Raw genomic sequence first — 13,234 nt, forward strand, 5'->3', positions numbered from 1 at the left:
CCGTTTGCTTTTTTTTTTTTCCCCTAAACCTATGAGAACAATTTGGTTGTTAAATGTACTGTTAGATTTTATGCCGTAAAATCTTTGAAAATGACAAGATTTGTTATGACTTCAAATTCTGTTTCAGCCACTTAAACAGGTACTTAACTTTAAGTACCAGACAGTCCCAGAAGACACTAGTAAATGGTAGAAGCCAGTTCTCCTCAGGCCTATCCACCAGGCAGTATAGATGGGTATGATTTGCACCTGTGTTGCAGTAAATTCAGTGTCAACTCAGGCTCAGCTGCCACAGGCAGTGTCAGGGTACTCTTAGAAACGTAATTTCTTGCTGAAGTTTTCTGCTGAATGAGGGTCTTGTGTACATTGTGCACACGGGGATAACTGCCTAATTCTAGCACAACTTTTTTTCTCTGCCATGCAAATCTCACATTCATCTGAGTCATTCTTCTTAATTATTGGACCTACTTCTTATCTACCTCATTCATTGAAGTGCTGGCTAAGCAAAACTGAAAGCAACAACTGGATCACTAGTGAGCTTTGTGAAAGTAACAGTTCTCCCTTTTCACATCAAAATTTGTCAGCCCTGGAACTCCTGCCTGGGAGTGTGGAGAATGGGCCCATTCAGCACTGAGCTACCTATAGAATAGTTCAGCTGTTCATGCTCTTTGCTATGTTGATAGATACATAGTGATACCTACAATGCAAATGCTTACGGTAATTTTGCATACTCTATATGAAATAAATACAACAAGTAAACTATAATATTCAGAACTCAATAGCATACAGTATTAGGGACCAAGTTACTTTTACAAATGCACGAGCACTAATCCTATGAATTCGGCTTAATTTCTTTGTATGCAAGCTTCAGGAATTGCTAGCTAAGCTACGCTTCAAGAAGCCATAATAAATGATGGCCATGCCAAAATCTAAGAAGAAACAAAAACACAAACATTCTTAAAAACATTAAGGTTGGAAAAGATCTCTAAGGTCACCAAGCCCAGCCATCAACTCATCACCATCATCACCCCTCGAAATGACACACAGCTTTTTACAGACACTGTAATAATATTGTATTTTCATGAAAGTAATTAAAACCGTCTAATAATAAATTATCATCTGGAACATAGGTCTTATGTTCTAAACAAACTTGAAATCAGAGCAGGAGCAACAGCATGGTGTCCACACATAGCAAAAACAGAGACAGCAATAGCCTGGACCTGGACCAGAGCTGCAGTTGCTCAGAATAAAGTGAGAATGGGACAGATTTACTGTCAAAAGGGAAGAGACAGAGAGAAGAGGGCCTGGACACAGCTCCGGTTACAGCTGTTGTTGCAGAATAGTTTGGAGGAATAGCCTAGACTCTGTAGCCCGCTTTTGCCAGCATGGTGCTCAGAAATGGCCACTGACACAAAAGGCAGCAATAGCATACAGGAGCTCTGCTAGCAACAGCGGATTACAGGCTGTGCTGCTCCCTGCCTGTGCAGGACAGAAATTTTGCTGCGCCAAAGGCACACGTGGCAGTTTGTTCTCTGTATCCTAACATAAATACTTCTGCCAAGAATTTTTCATTGAGGAAGCGAGTGATTGACAAGTACATCCTTTTTCAGGAAAGAAAAGATCTCACACACTCAATACTCTGACTCAACATCATCTTGAACTATTGAATAATAAATACTAGATCCTGCCCTGGAAGTTTGCTTACACTTTAGATCATGGCACTTTTCTCATCTTGCAAAGAGGTTCGTGAAGAGGATCTTCCTAACAACAACTCCTTCTCGTGGATCAGACTGTCTAGCAGGTCCTCTTGTCTGTAGTTGTGATACACCTTCAGGAAAGCCAGAATGGTGATTCCCAGCCAAGTCAGCCAGGCAGCCCACAGACCAAACTAAAGAATAAAAGAAATTATATGGATGTCAATAGTGTTTCGTAAAGACAAAATCAACCATCCAAGATCAAAATCTCACCCAGACCAAAGACCATGGAGTCACTAAAAGTTATTCTTTGTGAGGTTCTGGCCCTACTGCTCCTCAATCCTGCCTAGTTATTCTCAGCTTAAAAGGAAATAAACTATATGTACTAGGAAAACTGAAACAAAAACATACTAAGTACAACAATGAAGAATTCTGTATAATCCACATGCAGCTTCCCAAGTGTGTGACATTCTGGCTGTTTCAAAATTCTTGGGATTATTTCTCTTTGGTTATCATATGCTTTAATACTTTTTCCAAAACTTTCTTCCTGAGTCCTTTGGACATCACGCTATCCCTGGAGAAGTACAAATTTTAAGGCATTTCTATTCAGAATGTTGTTGAGAAAATACTACCAATTGAACGGTTACATTCTGGGGTAATTGGTTTACAGTAGCATAAACCCAGAGAGAAAGATAAACTTCATCCAACACACCCTAGTGCCTGATGGCTCATATATACATGGAATATGAAACCTGGTCTTAAACCCTCAGATCTGCAATAAGAACCAACTTAGTCTCTCTTGTTTAACTGTGGAAATAATTACAGTTTTACTGGTTCAGGCACTTGACTGTTGGCCTTCCCTATCTCAGAGGATGCTCATTTGTAGTAATGTTTTCTGGAAGAAATTCCATTTTAATTTCATTATGCCTTCAACAAAAACAAAACAAGACAACAACAAGTTGACTGAGTCCTTGTATTTCAGCTTTGACATATTGCAGTTTTTATTTTTAAGAAAAGTAACAATTTGAATACTTCTAGACAGCAGGACAGCTGTTTATTCTGAGAGCCAATTTAGATAAACAAGGGCCATGACTATGTGAATGGGGGTTTATGAGCCTATATGTCTTATGTACTTTAGAATATCTCCTAAGTACTTCTGTTCATTCTTACCATTATCTCAGTTCATGAGTAAAAAATATTTTTGAATTATTCGACAAGACTTGGGAACAAGAAGATGTTCATCTGGGTTTATGTGACCAAATACGGAGACTTGGAAGCTTTCCATTCATTTCCTAAGCACCATGTCCTTAATGAGATATATTCAAATGTCTAATGCTGCTGTGGTCACTTCAATGTATTTGTTATGAAGGTATCTACATGGGTTTAGCCAAATTCAGTGTTCAGGATATCTCTGACAAAGAGAAAGCTCACAGCCCCACAGTCTGTGCAGGTCAGGCATTCTGATTTGGTTTTCATTCCTGACAGCAGTGTAGAGATCCAGGGCACCAGTGCATTGCAGCCTTTGCAGAGCTCATCCTTTGCAGAAACAATAGATTTTCCATGATGTAAGAGTCAGATTTTGACATACCTGCATTCAAAACTGTCTGTTTTGAATATAAAATGCAAATGTTCCCATTCACAATCATGCTAATTCAGCACTCGCTGAAGTCAGTGGAAACATTCCCATCGATTTCAGAGGACTGCAGTTCAGCTCCAGCAATCCCAGATCAATGTGCCAATGGTAAATGAACTGGAATAGAACTGTGACCTAGTCTGACCTACCTGTGCAATAGCAAACTGGTCATAGAAAGCAGAGTTTTCCAAGTTCAGTTCAAGATCTATATCCTGTAATTCTTCACAGCTATCCAAGGAAAGCATTTGAGGGTGGGGGGAGGAAGAAAGTAAGTTATTTCAGAATTTCCAAACAGGCAAATCAAACACAGAACAAAGAAACATCTAAGTGTTTCCAGCAGTCACAATGACACATTCTATGAGAAGATTTATAAGTTGTTGGAGTAACTAGGTTGCTTGCCAATCTTCTCTAAAACTAGGGTAAGAGAAGCATGTAAATACTTTCTTTTAAAAAACAATGTGTAATTATGTAAGTGATAACACCAATCTTCCACAAAATGGAACAGTAATAGCTATCATGAGAACACTATACTTAAAACCCTCTTCTCCCACTCCCCAAGAGCCTCCCAATTATACATATCTGGCATCAGCCCAACTCACTTGCTTCACCCCTCAATGAAACAAAGTGTATGAGCCTCCATTACCTTTTGACATCATCAGGGAAAGCCTCAGAAGAAGGGATTGTATGGGTGTTTTTGTTTCAGATGCTCCAGCAAGGAGACGGTACTCTGAAGGTAGGATAGAGGCTGCCTACAGATTTTACAAATAACTTGGACTTCTACTGGTGTGAAAAAAAAATCCCAGAATTTGGAGGTTGTCTTTCTATCTCTTGGTTGATTTCTGCAGCCTCTTCTCTGTCCTTTTCAGTGCTGTCGGTCATCTTGGTTTCTTATCCGAATATTCGATTAGGCGCTTTTTGTAATTGAATTTTTAACCGAATATTCGAATAATTCGATTGATCGTTGCAGCCCTAAACAGAACATTTACTATGGCATTTTACAACATATGACAATGTGCAACATTAATGTATGCTTTAAGTAGTGTACTTATTCAATATCATATGACATAAAATGTCACCTTTTTCTTTCTTTTTATTGTCAGGACCCTGACTCCCAGTCCCCTGCCCTACTCACAGTATCACACTCCCTGCTTCACCAAGCATTTCCAAATCCAGATCTCCTTCGTAAATGAAAACTTTTGATTTTCTTTTGCATGTGTTTATGACTCTTAAAGAGACCATGAAACATCATGGAAACCATACTTTGTTTTGTGGGGAACTAAAAGCAAAAAACTTTGGTTTTCTAGTTTTGTTCCAAATGAAATGAATCTGGAGTTCCATATTTTTCCCTTTGATTACCTTGCATGTAATAACTACAGTTTGTACCAACACTGTTTATTTGTGCATATACAAAAAAATAAAAAGAAGAAAATGTATTCTTTAATACTAACCTATTTGGCATGCTTCCTTTTTCAGTAATTGCATCACACCACATGTTAAATCCTACACTCACTATAGTGCTAGCAATAAACGTGATAAACACCACAAAGGCGCTGATCAGCAGATTCAGGAAGGCATAAAAGAAAGAGCTGTAATAAAAGGGAAGAAAAATGTAACTCATAAACAGCTGAAACACAACATCAGCAGTCTTTCTAAGCAGCATACAGCAGGCAAAGAAGATATCAGTTTCCATTTGAAACGCTTATGCTTTAATTAAGACCACCTAATACACTGAAAATCTATGGATTATGATTTTGAGTCAGATTATCCTCATTTTTAAGCTTCTTTGACTTTGATTTTATTTATTCTTTTTCCATAAGAGGATGTGGCTCTAAATCATAAATACTAAATGGCAATTGTTCATACACAGAATGGCCTTCATTAGCTGTAATGATGAAAATCACCATTGTTAAAATAAATGCCATTAGCTCAAATTATGCAGCAACTGGAGCTTAAATTATTTCATGACCAAAATGATAATTGGGACAAAAATTGCCTAGGAGAGGGAAACTAAAAATAAAAATAAAACAACACATACTGATAGCTATAATCATTTTAAGCAATGTAACACAAGGTACTGGTATCATAGGACACGAATCTCAGTTTTATGGGCAATTTGCAGAGCAGGAGAGCTTCTCCTGGGATATCTCTAGCTTCAATGTCAATACATAATTTTTGCCAGCCAGATGTTAGCTTACACCAACCCCATTAGTCTGTGCAACCAGGGCCTGCTCTAGGCTTGTGCCAGGGGGTATGAAGATGCTCACTGTGGTGCCACAAGGAATTGCCCACCCATCTTCCAGCCTCATGATGTAGTCTTCCTCATGATTGGGATTCACTGAAAGAGGAACACTTTGCTACCTAACTCTCCTCTTTAATTCTAGTTAATGAAAACCTTTTAACCCTTTTCTCATTCTTCTGACCAAGCCCATTGCTGCTTGAAGCTGCTCTAGATGGCATTTACAAAGTCTCACTATCAAAGAACTGAACAGCTGTTCTAGGTTGCAGAAAGACTAGCAGCTCCAGGAGGAAAGAGTATTCGATTCAATAAGAATGAATATGACACATTGCTCACCATTGCCCCTTTTGTTATGCTGGGGATAGAAGGAGTCCACTCACTCCAGAGAATGATAATAATAATAATGGTCATTAATTTTCCCTGGCTTCTCATTAAATTAAAAGGTGATTGGGTTTTTTTTGTTTGTTTGTTTGTTTTTTTGTTTTTTTTTTGGTTTTTTTTTGAGTTTGTGGTTGAATCCTAGGAATGTTCTGGGCTGGTTCATCTTCATTTCTGATGGGCAACCCTGCCCACAGCATAGTGGGGGTGGAACTAGATGGCCTTTGAGGTGTCCTGTAACCCAAGCCATTCTGTGATTCTACAGATTGCAGGTACATCTTACAGGTAAGACGTATGTGGCCTCATAAGGACTTCTTTAAATGAGTTGAGGCAGCATTTATCAGCTGATCTGGGATGTTTGGTCCTGGATTAATAGGAGTTTTGAAGGAGTTGCCTAGGTTCTCTCAAAAAGGCAGTCATCCCGTCCCAGCACTAATACAAAAGAAGTGACATCAGTCATGTTTCAAATGCGCTCTTACAGATAGTAGGGTGAGCTTGCTGCTGGGATACATGACTTCTAGATGAATGTTTACATGAATCTCATTCTTCACCTTCAGCTTCACAGGACTTACAATAGACCACCTCATTGCTGCAAAGTGCTAGGCTCATTCATATAGCAGATGGAGCTGGTATGGGCATGCCACAGTTTTGCATGTTGTCACTGTCCTGGTTTCATATCTAACATAGGTTTCAAGTGTCACTAAGTTTATATCCACTGTGTGCACCTCAGTACAGCGTGCTGGCCTGAGAGACAGAAAAGACTGGGGTTGTACACTGAATAAAGCCAGGGTTGACACTAGAACTAGTAAGAGCTCTAGAAAAGGAATGGTTGTCACTCTGTTTGCTACCCTTCAGCACAGAGGAGGTGCCAAGGTCCAGAATGTGTCTTTCTGAACAAAGCAGAGCTCAGTGCTGTAATTGATTTGTACTGGGAAAGCCATCATCATCATCATCACCACCATCACCATCACCATCATCATAGCCATGCATGAAGATTTCTCAGGTCAGGGCATTCTGGCAGAGAGATGGGAAGCTCTGCCTCTCTGCTTCACCTATTTTTCTGCTTACATCAGAATTACAGCTACACATTCCAGTTTGAGTGGATTCCCTGTAATGGTAAATGCTTACACTCAAGGTAGAAGTCACTTTGCAACCCTGTCTGTGAAGTGTCTGAGTTGGACCTCTGCCTTTCAGTTGCATTGAATGGTCCCAGGTCCAGAGCACAGCTGACAGCCAGCGCATGGCTTTCCTGTCCTGCAGGCCACTGTGCACAGCCTGCCCCTCAGGCAAGGGGTGCTCAGACCTTCTGAGAAGGGTTGTTAGCAGTCCTAATTATCTGAAGCACAATGTGAGCAGTGTTACACAGAGGCTGCTGCTCAGCCCGAAGGAACCTGAATGCAGCTTCTGAAGTGACAGTCTCCAGAGGCCCGCCCATCTGTTTAGGATTAAATACACACATTTGGGAGCAGGCCAAACGTCAGCTATACATTTCACTATTGTAGGGGTTCTACTGCTAGTTTCTTCCCCTCAGAAATCCAGTTCTGAACTGTAAAGCTGAAAAAATGTGTCTGGATTCAACTACTACTCAATAGGTATGTGATGACCTGAGGAAAATGAATTCAAATATACTAAGTCCATGATTATACTAAACTCTTTTAAGGTAAGTTTTTACATGGAAATAAGTTTCTGCTCTGCACTTTACCCTTACTGTGGTAAACAAAAATGGTTTTCCTAGTTCAGCCAGCCACCAGTGTGTTCTCCTGCCTTCCCTCCTCCATGCAATTGGATGCTTGAGTACCCCATAGCACCCACCAGCTGGGTGACCTGTGCCAAGGGCTGTATCAAAGGTGGTAAGACAGGAACCAGAGAGCCAAGCACTGAGCACAGCACTGCTGATCTGCTGCCTGGACCACTGGGCCCTACTCCTCCTGCAAGGCCTGGTGCACTTCAGTTTGTCTGAAAAGAGAAACCAACCACCAGAGCAGCCGTGCTGCTGCACAGTGCTCAGCTCTGCTCTCCTGTCGTAACCAAGCGATAGCTGCTCTCTGCAATAGTTGCCATGTCCACAAGAAAAGCAGAATAAAAATAACAATGGAACAACCTACTTCTCCCTCCTTCCCTCCACAGACACAGACACATTGCTTTGAGATTTATCACATATCCGGTGTAGGTCTGGGGAAGTCCTCCTGCGCAGATGTGCAGTGGGACCAAGGCAGGTGGTACCCTCCAGCATCACCCCATCCCCTGTAGCACCCTTCATGCCCACCATGGTTGGCATGGCCAAATGCTGCACTCAGTTGCCAAAGGACAGCAATAAATCTGTCCCCCGCCCCAAACCCCTGTGTAGGAGCATCCTCCAGAGGGGGCCCTGTGCACAGGTGCCCCCTTTGGGCACATGTGGGGTGTGTGTGCAGGCAAGGCACCACCTCACCCAAAATTTCTTTGGCAGGGCAGTAGATGGTGCAAAGCCCAGCACTTGGTCCCCATGCACCCCTGCCCTCCCCAGGGGTACTTACTCCTCGTGCCCTTTGCAGAGGAAGAAGAGTGTCCGCCAGGCCTGCACTGTAGCCAGCAGCAAGGAGAGGAGCCCGGTGAAGATGCTGAAGCGGCAGGCGGCCTCGGGCCCCCACTCCTGCACGGTGAAGCGCTGCCGCTCCACGGTCAGGTTGGCATTGAGCCACATGCCCTCGGTGAAGAGCAAGCATCGGCCATGGAAGTCGTTGCCATTCTCAGACAGCGGCACCACTACGATGAAGCTGAAGAGGAAGGCCAGGAAGTAGCAGATGCACTGAGCAAAGAGGAAATTGCTAAGAGCCATGTCTGCAGCTCCTCACAGGCAGAGGGAGGGATGGAGGGAGGGATGTGGGAGGGAGGGATGGCAGAGGGAGGGATGCAGGAAGGAGGGATGCAGGAAGGAGGGATGCAGGAAGGAGGGATGCAGGAAGGAGAGATGCAGGAAGGAGGATGCTGAGGGGGAGCGATGCAGGGAGGAGGGGGGAGGAAGGATGGAGGGATGCAGGGAGGAAGCCTGCAGCAGTAGGGGGTGGGGAGGGAGGATGCGCAGTGCAATGCAATGAGATGCAGTGCCTCTTCCAGCACCACGCTGCTGTGGCCGGAGCTATCCCCGCTGCCTGAATGCTGATGACTTCAGGACTTGTGCTGGGAAAGAGAGCCCTTGTAGGTAATCCCTCTTCCTCGGGAGAATCTGGCAGCTGGTGTGCCCCGGTGCCCGGGGGGTTAAATTAGTCAGTGCCTCCCCAGCAGGGCTGGGTACCACCTGGGCTCTCAGTGTTCCCCCAGTGACAAAGGGCACTTGTGTCACCCGTGCTGGTGGCTGTGACACACCTCCTCCACTGCAAAAAAACAGCCTCATCCTAGCTGCTGGCTCCCAGTGGAATTTGGCCCTTTTTTTCTAAAAATATGACTAAAACACTCCTGGAACACTCTGTGGACATCAAACATCCACCTCTGCATTCCTGCCCCAGAGTGTGTTTGAAACTCCCCAGAGCACACAGTGGGGGCAGAGTCCCATCATCTCTTGGGTCCCATTTCTGTTTCCCCAAATCCACAGCTGAAGCCATGGGTGCCTCAACCCAAACATCTGCCCAGCAACATGGCAGTAAGGGTCAGGGTGTATAAATCCCCACCCAGGACCTACAGATCGAGTGTTTTTGGTGACCCAACTGGTCACCCCCAATACAAGGCATACCAAGGGCTCACCGTAAGTGGGATAACCTTTGTTAAGACTTGGTGCCCTGCACTCAAGCTGAACATCAAGCCAAGATCAGACCAGCCCTGGCTCTGGGCACAGCAGAGACACTTACTTGGCAGGGACAGTCACTGCTTACTCAATTCCCAGGGGCAGGGACCCACTGTGCTCTGCAGAGTCAATTACACTGCATATGGGATTTCATGCTTGTGTTTCCATTGGGCAGAAAGTATTTATTTTTCCATGCTGTGGAGAGGTTACAACATGATCTTGGGGCAGAGGCTGGTGAGATTCTTACTGAGGACATTATTCTAGCTTCACTGTAATTTATGTCCAATACTCTTGAAATCTTATTCTATCCATACAAGGAAAGGTGTTTTTTTTTTGTGCAGAACTTGCTTCTGGAATAAAACTTTTGTCTGTCGTATCACTGTTTGATGAAATGTTTCGGACCATTTTTCAGATGCCTTCCCGACCCTGATCACCAAAAATTGTATTGCAATTATGCAAGATGAGCTATAGAGCACTGGCCTGACCCTGGGGGGATAGACATGCACTCCTAGCAGAAAAGATTTTGCTGATATTTCAGTCTGGTAGTAAAGAGGAAAGTTTATTGCTCTTAACCTTAATTCCAGGCAGCACTGGGTTCCCAAAGGGTTTTGCTCTTTATCTGGAAGAAAATCAGACCTGGACTGAGCTGGAAAACTGTTTTCTTTGAAACTTGACACATCAGATTTGCCAGATAATGTTGCCTGAATTTAACTTGGGAGGTCAACAGCAACATAAAAGCTCAATTATTGCTTGCAGTGGAACCCACAGAAGGGGCCAGCAGATGCCAAGGGCACTTTGCCTCTGGCAAGCCCAGTGCTCAAATCTCAGCACCAGCAACCATAGGGCTCTGCTGCAGGGGTGAAACATGAGGGTCGCTTGCAAACCACGTAGAGTTGTCCTTCCTGATCAACACACTCAAGCTAACATTTAATGGGGAGTTTCAGAAAATGCAGCTAGACATTTGCAAACGTTAACAGACATGTAAAACACAGCTGCTTGTAGGAGGCTGACAGCCACTGAAGCACAGTGCTTGGTCAGCTGGACCAGCCACATAGCGGAGCGCACACAGGGGTGGAAATCAAACTTGTCACCTGACACCCATTTGGCAGCTGCCTCAATCCCTCATACTCTTCCTTTCATGTAAATCCTGAAAAAAAAAAAAAAGACAATAGTGTTATAAATGTGATAGTGTTTTATAAAGAAGACTTAAATAGGCTTTGTGTCCTTAAAATGGGGCAATTAAGGAAGGAAGGCACAAGACAAGGTGAATAATCATTCATTCCTTCTTGTTTCACATGTACTGAAGTACAGCAAATAAACTGATCAGAAATTTTAAAAGAGAGGAAAAGATATGCATTTTTCATACAGCACATAATGAATCTGTGGTGCTCATTGTAGGACACTGAAGAGGCCAGAAATAGACAGAATCCCAAGCAAGGCGGTCCTTTGGTCTCACCCACTATGGCCATTTCAGGTTCTCATTGCCTTGGCTGACATTAATAGTCTGCTGTTTTAGCATTGCCACCCATATAGGGAACACTGGTCATAACAACAAAACAGGCTGTGAGATCAATGGCTGCTGCTATTATTACTGGTGAGATTGCACTCAGAGAGTGGTGGTCAATTAATCACTGTTTGGATGGAGATCAGTGATGGGTGATGTCCCTCAGGGGTCAGCACCGGAACCAATGCTCTTTAACATCTTCATCAATGACACTGACAGTGGGATTGAGTGTACCTGCAGCAAGTTTGTGTATGACACCAAGCTGTGTGGTGCAGTCAACACATCTGAGGGATGGGGTATCATCCAGAGCAACCTAGACAGGCTAGAGCAGTGGGCCCAGAAGAACCTCATGAGGTTCAGCAAAGACAGGGACAGACTATTTAACAGAGTCTGTTGTGATAGGACAATGTGAAAAGGTTTCAAACTAAAAGAGGGGAGATTCAGACTGAATACAAGGAAAAAGTTTCCTTTGATAAGGGTGGTGAGGCACTGGCACAGGTTTCCCAGAGAGGTGGTGTTTGCCCCATCCCTGCAGACACCCAAAGTCAGGCTGGATGGGGCTCTGAGCACCTGGTCGAGCTGTGGGTGTCCCTGTTCATTGCATGGGGGTTGGACCAGATGACATTTAAAGGTCCCTTCCAACTCAAACAATTCTTTGATTCTATGATTTCCATCTCTGTGACAAGTAGAAAACCAGCCTGGGTGCATCAAGATCAGATGTACTAGATTTTACCTGCATTCCCTTCATCCCCATATCTCCTTCCAGGCATCAGGCTCATCCTCTGTGGCTCAAGTAACACTGTAAGAGTTGGGCTGCTGCAGAATGACAGATAGGGACAGTGGTTCTGACTGCTGCTCCATGCTCCCTCTCAAGTCATTAATTATTCCATCTGACATGAGCAGTGCTCTCGAGCTGATATTTAAGTGATGAACTTCCTCTCCTCCTGGTAGCTCATTAGGACATGTTTTATTATGGGAAAATTTGCTGAGGAAGTAATTATTCAGGCAAAAATATTGTTGTGAGAAACTTTATTTATATATTTGCTTTACCATGGATATATTATTTTTGTGGTCTGAGAAAAATAATGGCTACATGTTTAAGAAGGGGCTACCATCCTGATACCAGCAATGTGCTGTTTTGAGTGGAGGCATACAGTCACAGCAATATCTCTGCAGAGGGATGCCCAGGGAGCAGTATGTCTATATTTTAGGCAGAGTACAACAATCCAAATAGCTGCTTTTGTGACAGCCCTTCAGTCACCCGAAGGCAACTTCTCCCTGATTTACTTCAGCTCAAATGCCCGCCTCAGTCCCTTTAACCAAATGCTTTAGCAAAATGCAGTTTGACCATTAAATGCAGCAAAGCACCTGCAGGCTCTGGAGTCCATTTTATTCAGACTCTCTGGTCTGTTTTATTATTATATTAATCCATTATTATTTTCCCACAAGCCTTGACCTATGATATTTGTCCTCTGAGACAAATAGAAAGGATCAGGCATCCTGCATATCCTCAGATAGTGGTTACTCTAAGTGCCACTCTTTGGGAAAGGTTACTCATGGTAATCACTGTCTTCAAGAAGGTGACTGCCACTAGTTCAGAGGGATTATAGACAAAGCCAACTGCCAGCCGCCTGTCACATCTGCATTTCTTCACAGCTACTACAGCGCCATGAATCTCTCAGGGCATCTCATCTGGGAACATCTTGACATTGTGCTTTTTTTTTTTTTTTTTTTTTGTGCAAATAGTTCTTTAAGTGCCTCCATTTCACTCGGATAGCTGTCTTGTCTGCATGGAGGTTATGGGCCCAGAAGGTGCCATGTTGACAAGCATTAATGGAGCAGTTATCAGGAAGTAACTGAATGTCATTAATGTGTCCATATGCCATAGCCTCTGTATTTTGATACACAAAGAAAAACAAACATATTCAACTCTGCTCTTGTTCTGAAATGGGAAACACTAGAGTGTGGCTAAAATATAAACTGAAAAAAGAAAAAGGGAGGAGAGGAGAGGAGAGGAGAGGAGAGGAGAGGA

At 43.3% G+C, this 13,234-nt stretch overlaps 1 protein-coding gene and 1 long non-coding RNA gene across 2 annotated transcripts in view; both read right to left on the reverse strand.

Moving 5' to 3' along the window:
- On the reverse strand, positions 1 to 8,797 carry TMEM179 (transmembrane protein 179). Its single transcript, XM_021402754.1, has 4 exons — positions 8,455 to 8,797; positions 4,773 to 4,910; positions 3,474 to 3,552; positions 1 to 1,885 (listed from the first exon to the last, which is right to left on the reverse strand). The coding sequence occupies exons 1-4, from the start codon at positions 8,754 to 8,756 to the stop codon at positions 1,706 to 1,708; spliced, it is 699 nt and encodes a 232-aa protein (XP_021258429.1). The 5' UTR covers positions 8,757 to 8,797; the 3' UTR covers positions 1 to 1,705.
- The window catches only part of LOC110400764, a 34,874-nt gene continuing 30,592 nt past the window's right edge, over positions 8,953 to 13,234 (reverse strand). The window contains exon 5 of the long non-coding RNA XR_002440060.1: positions 8,953 to 10,845. This is a non-coding gene — a long non-coding RNA (uncharacterized LOC110400764). The remainder of the gene's footprint in view (positions 10,846 to 13,234) is intronic.

The sequence above is a fragment of the Numida meleagris genome, chromosome 6 (assembly GCF_002078875.1).
Source record: "Numida meleagris isolate 19003 breed g44 Domestic line chromosome 6, NumMel1.0, whole genome shotgun sequence".
Lineage (NCBI taxonomy): Eukaryota > Metazoa > Chordata > Aves > Galliformes > Numididae > Numida > Numida meleagris.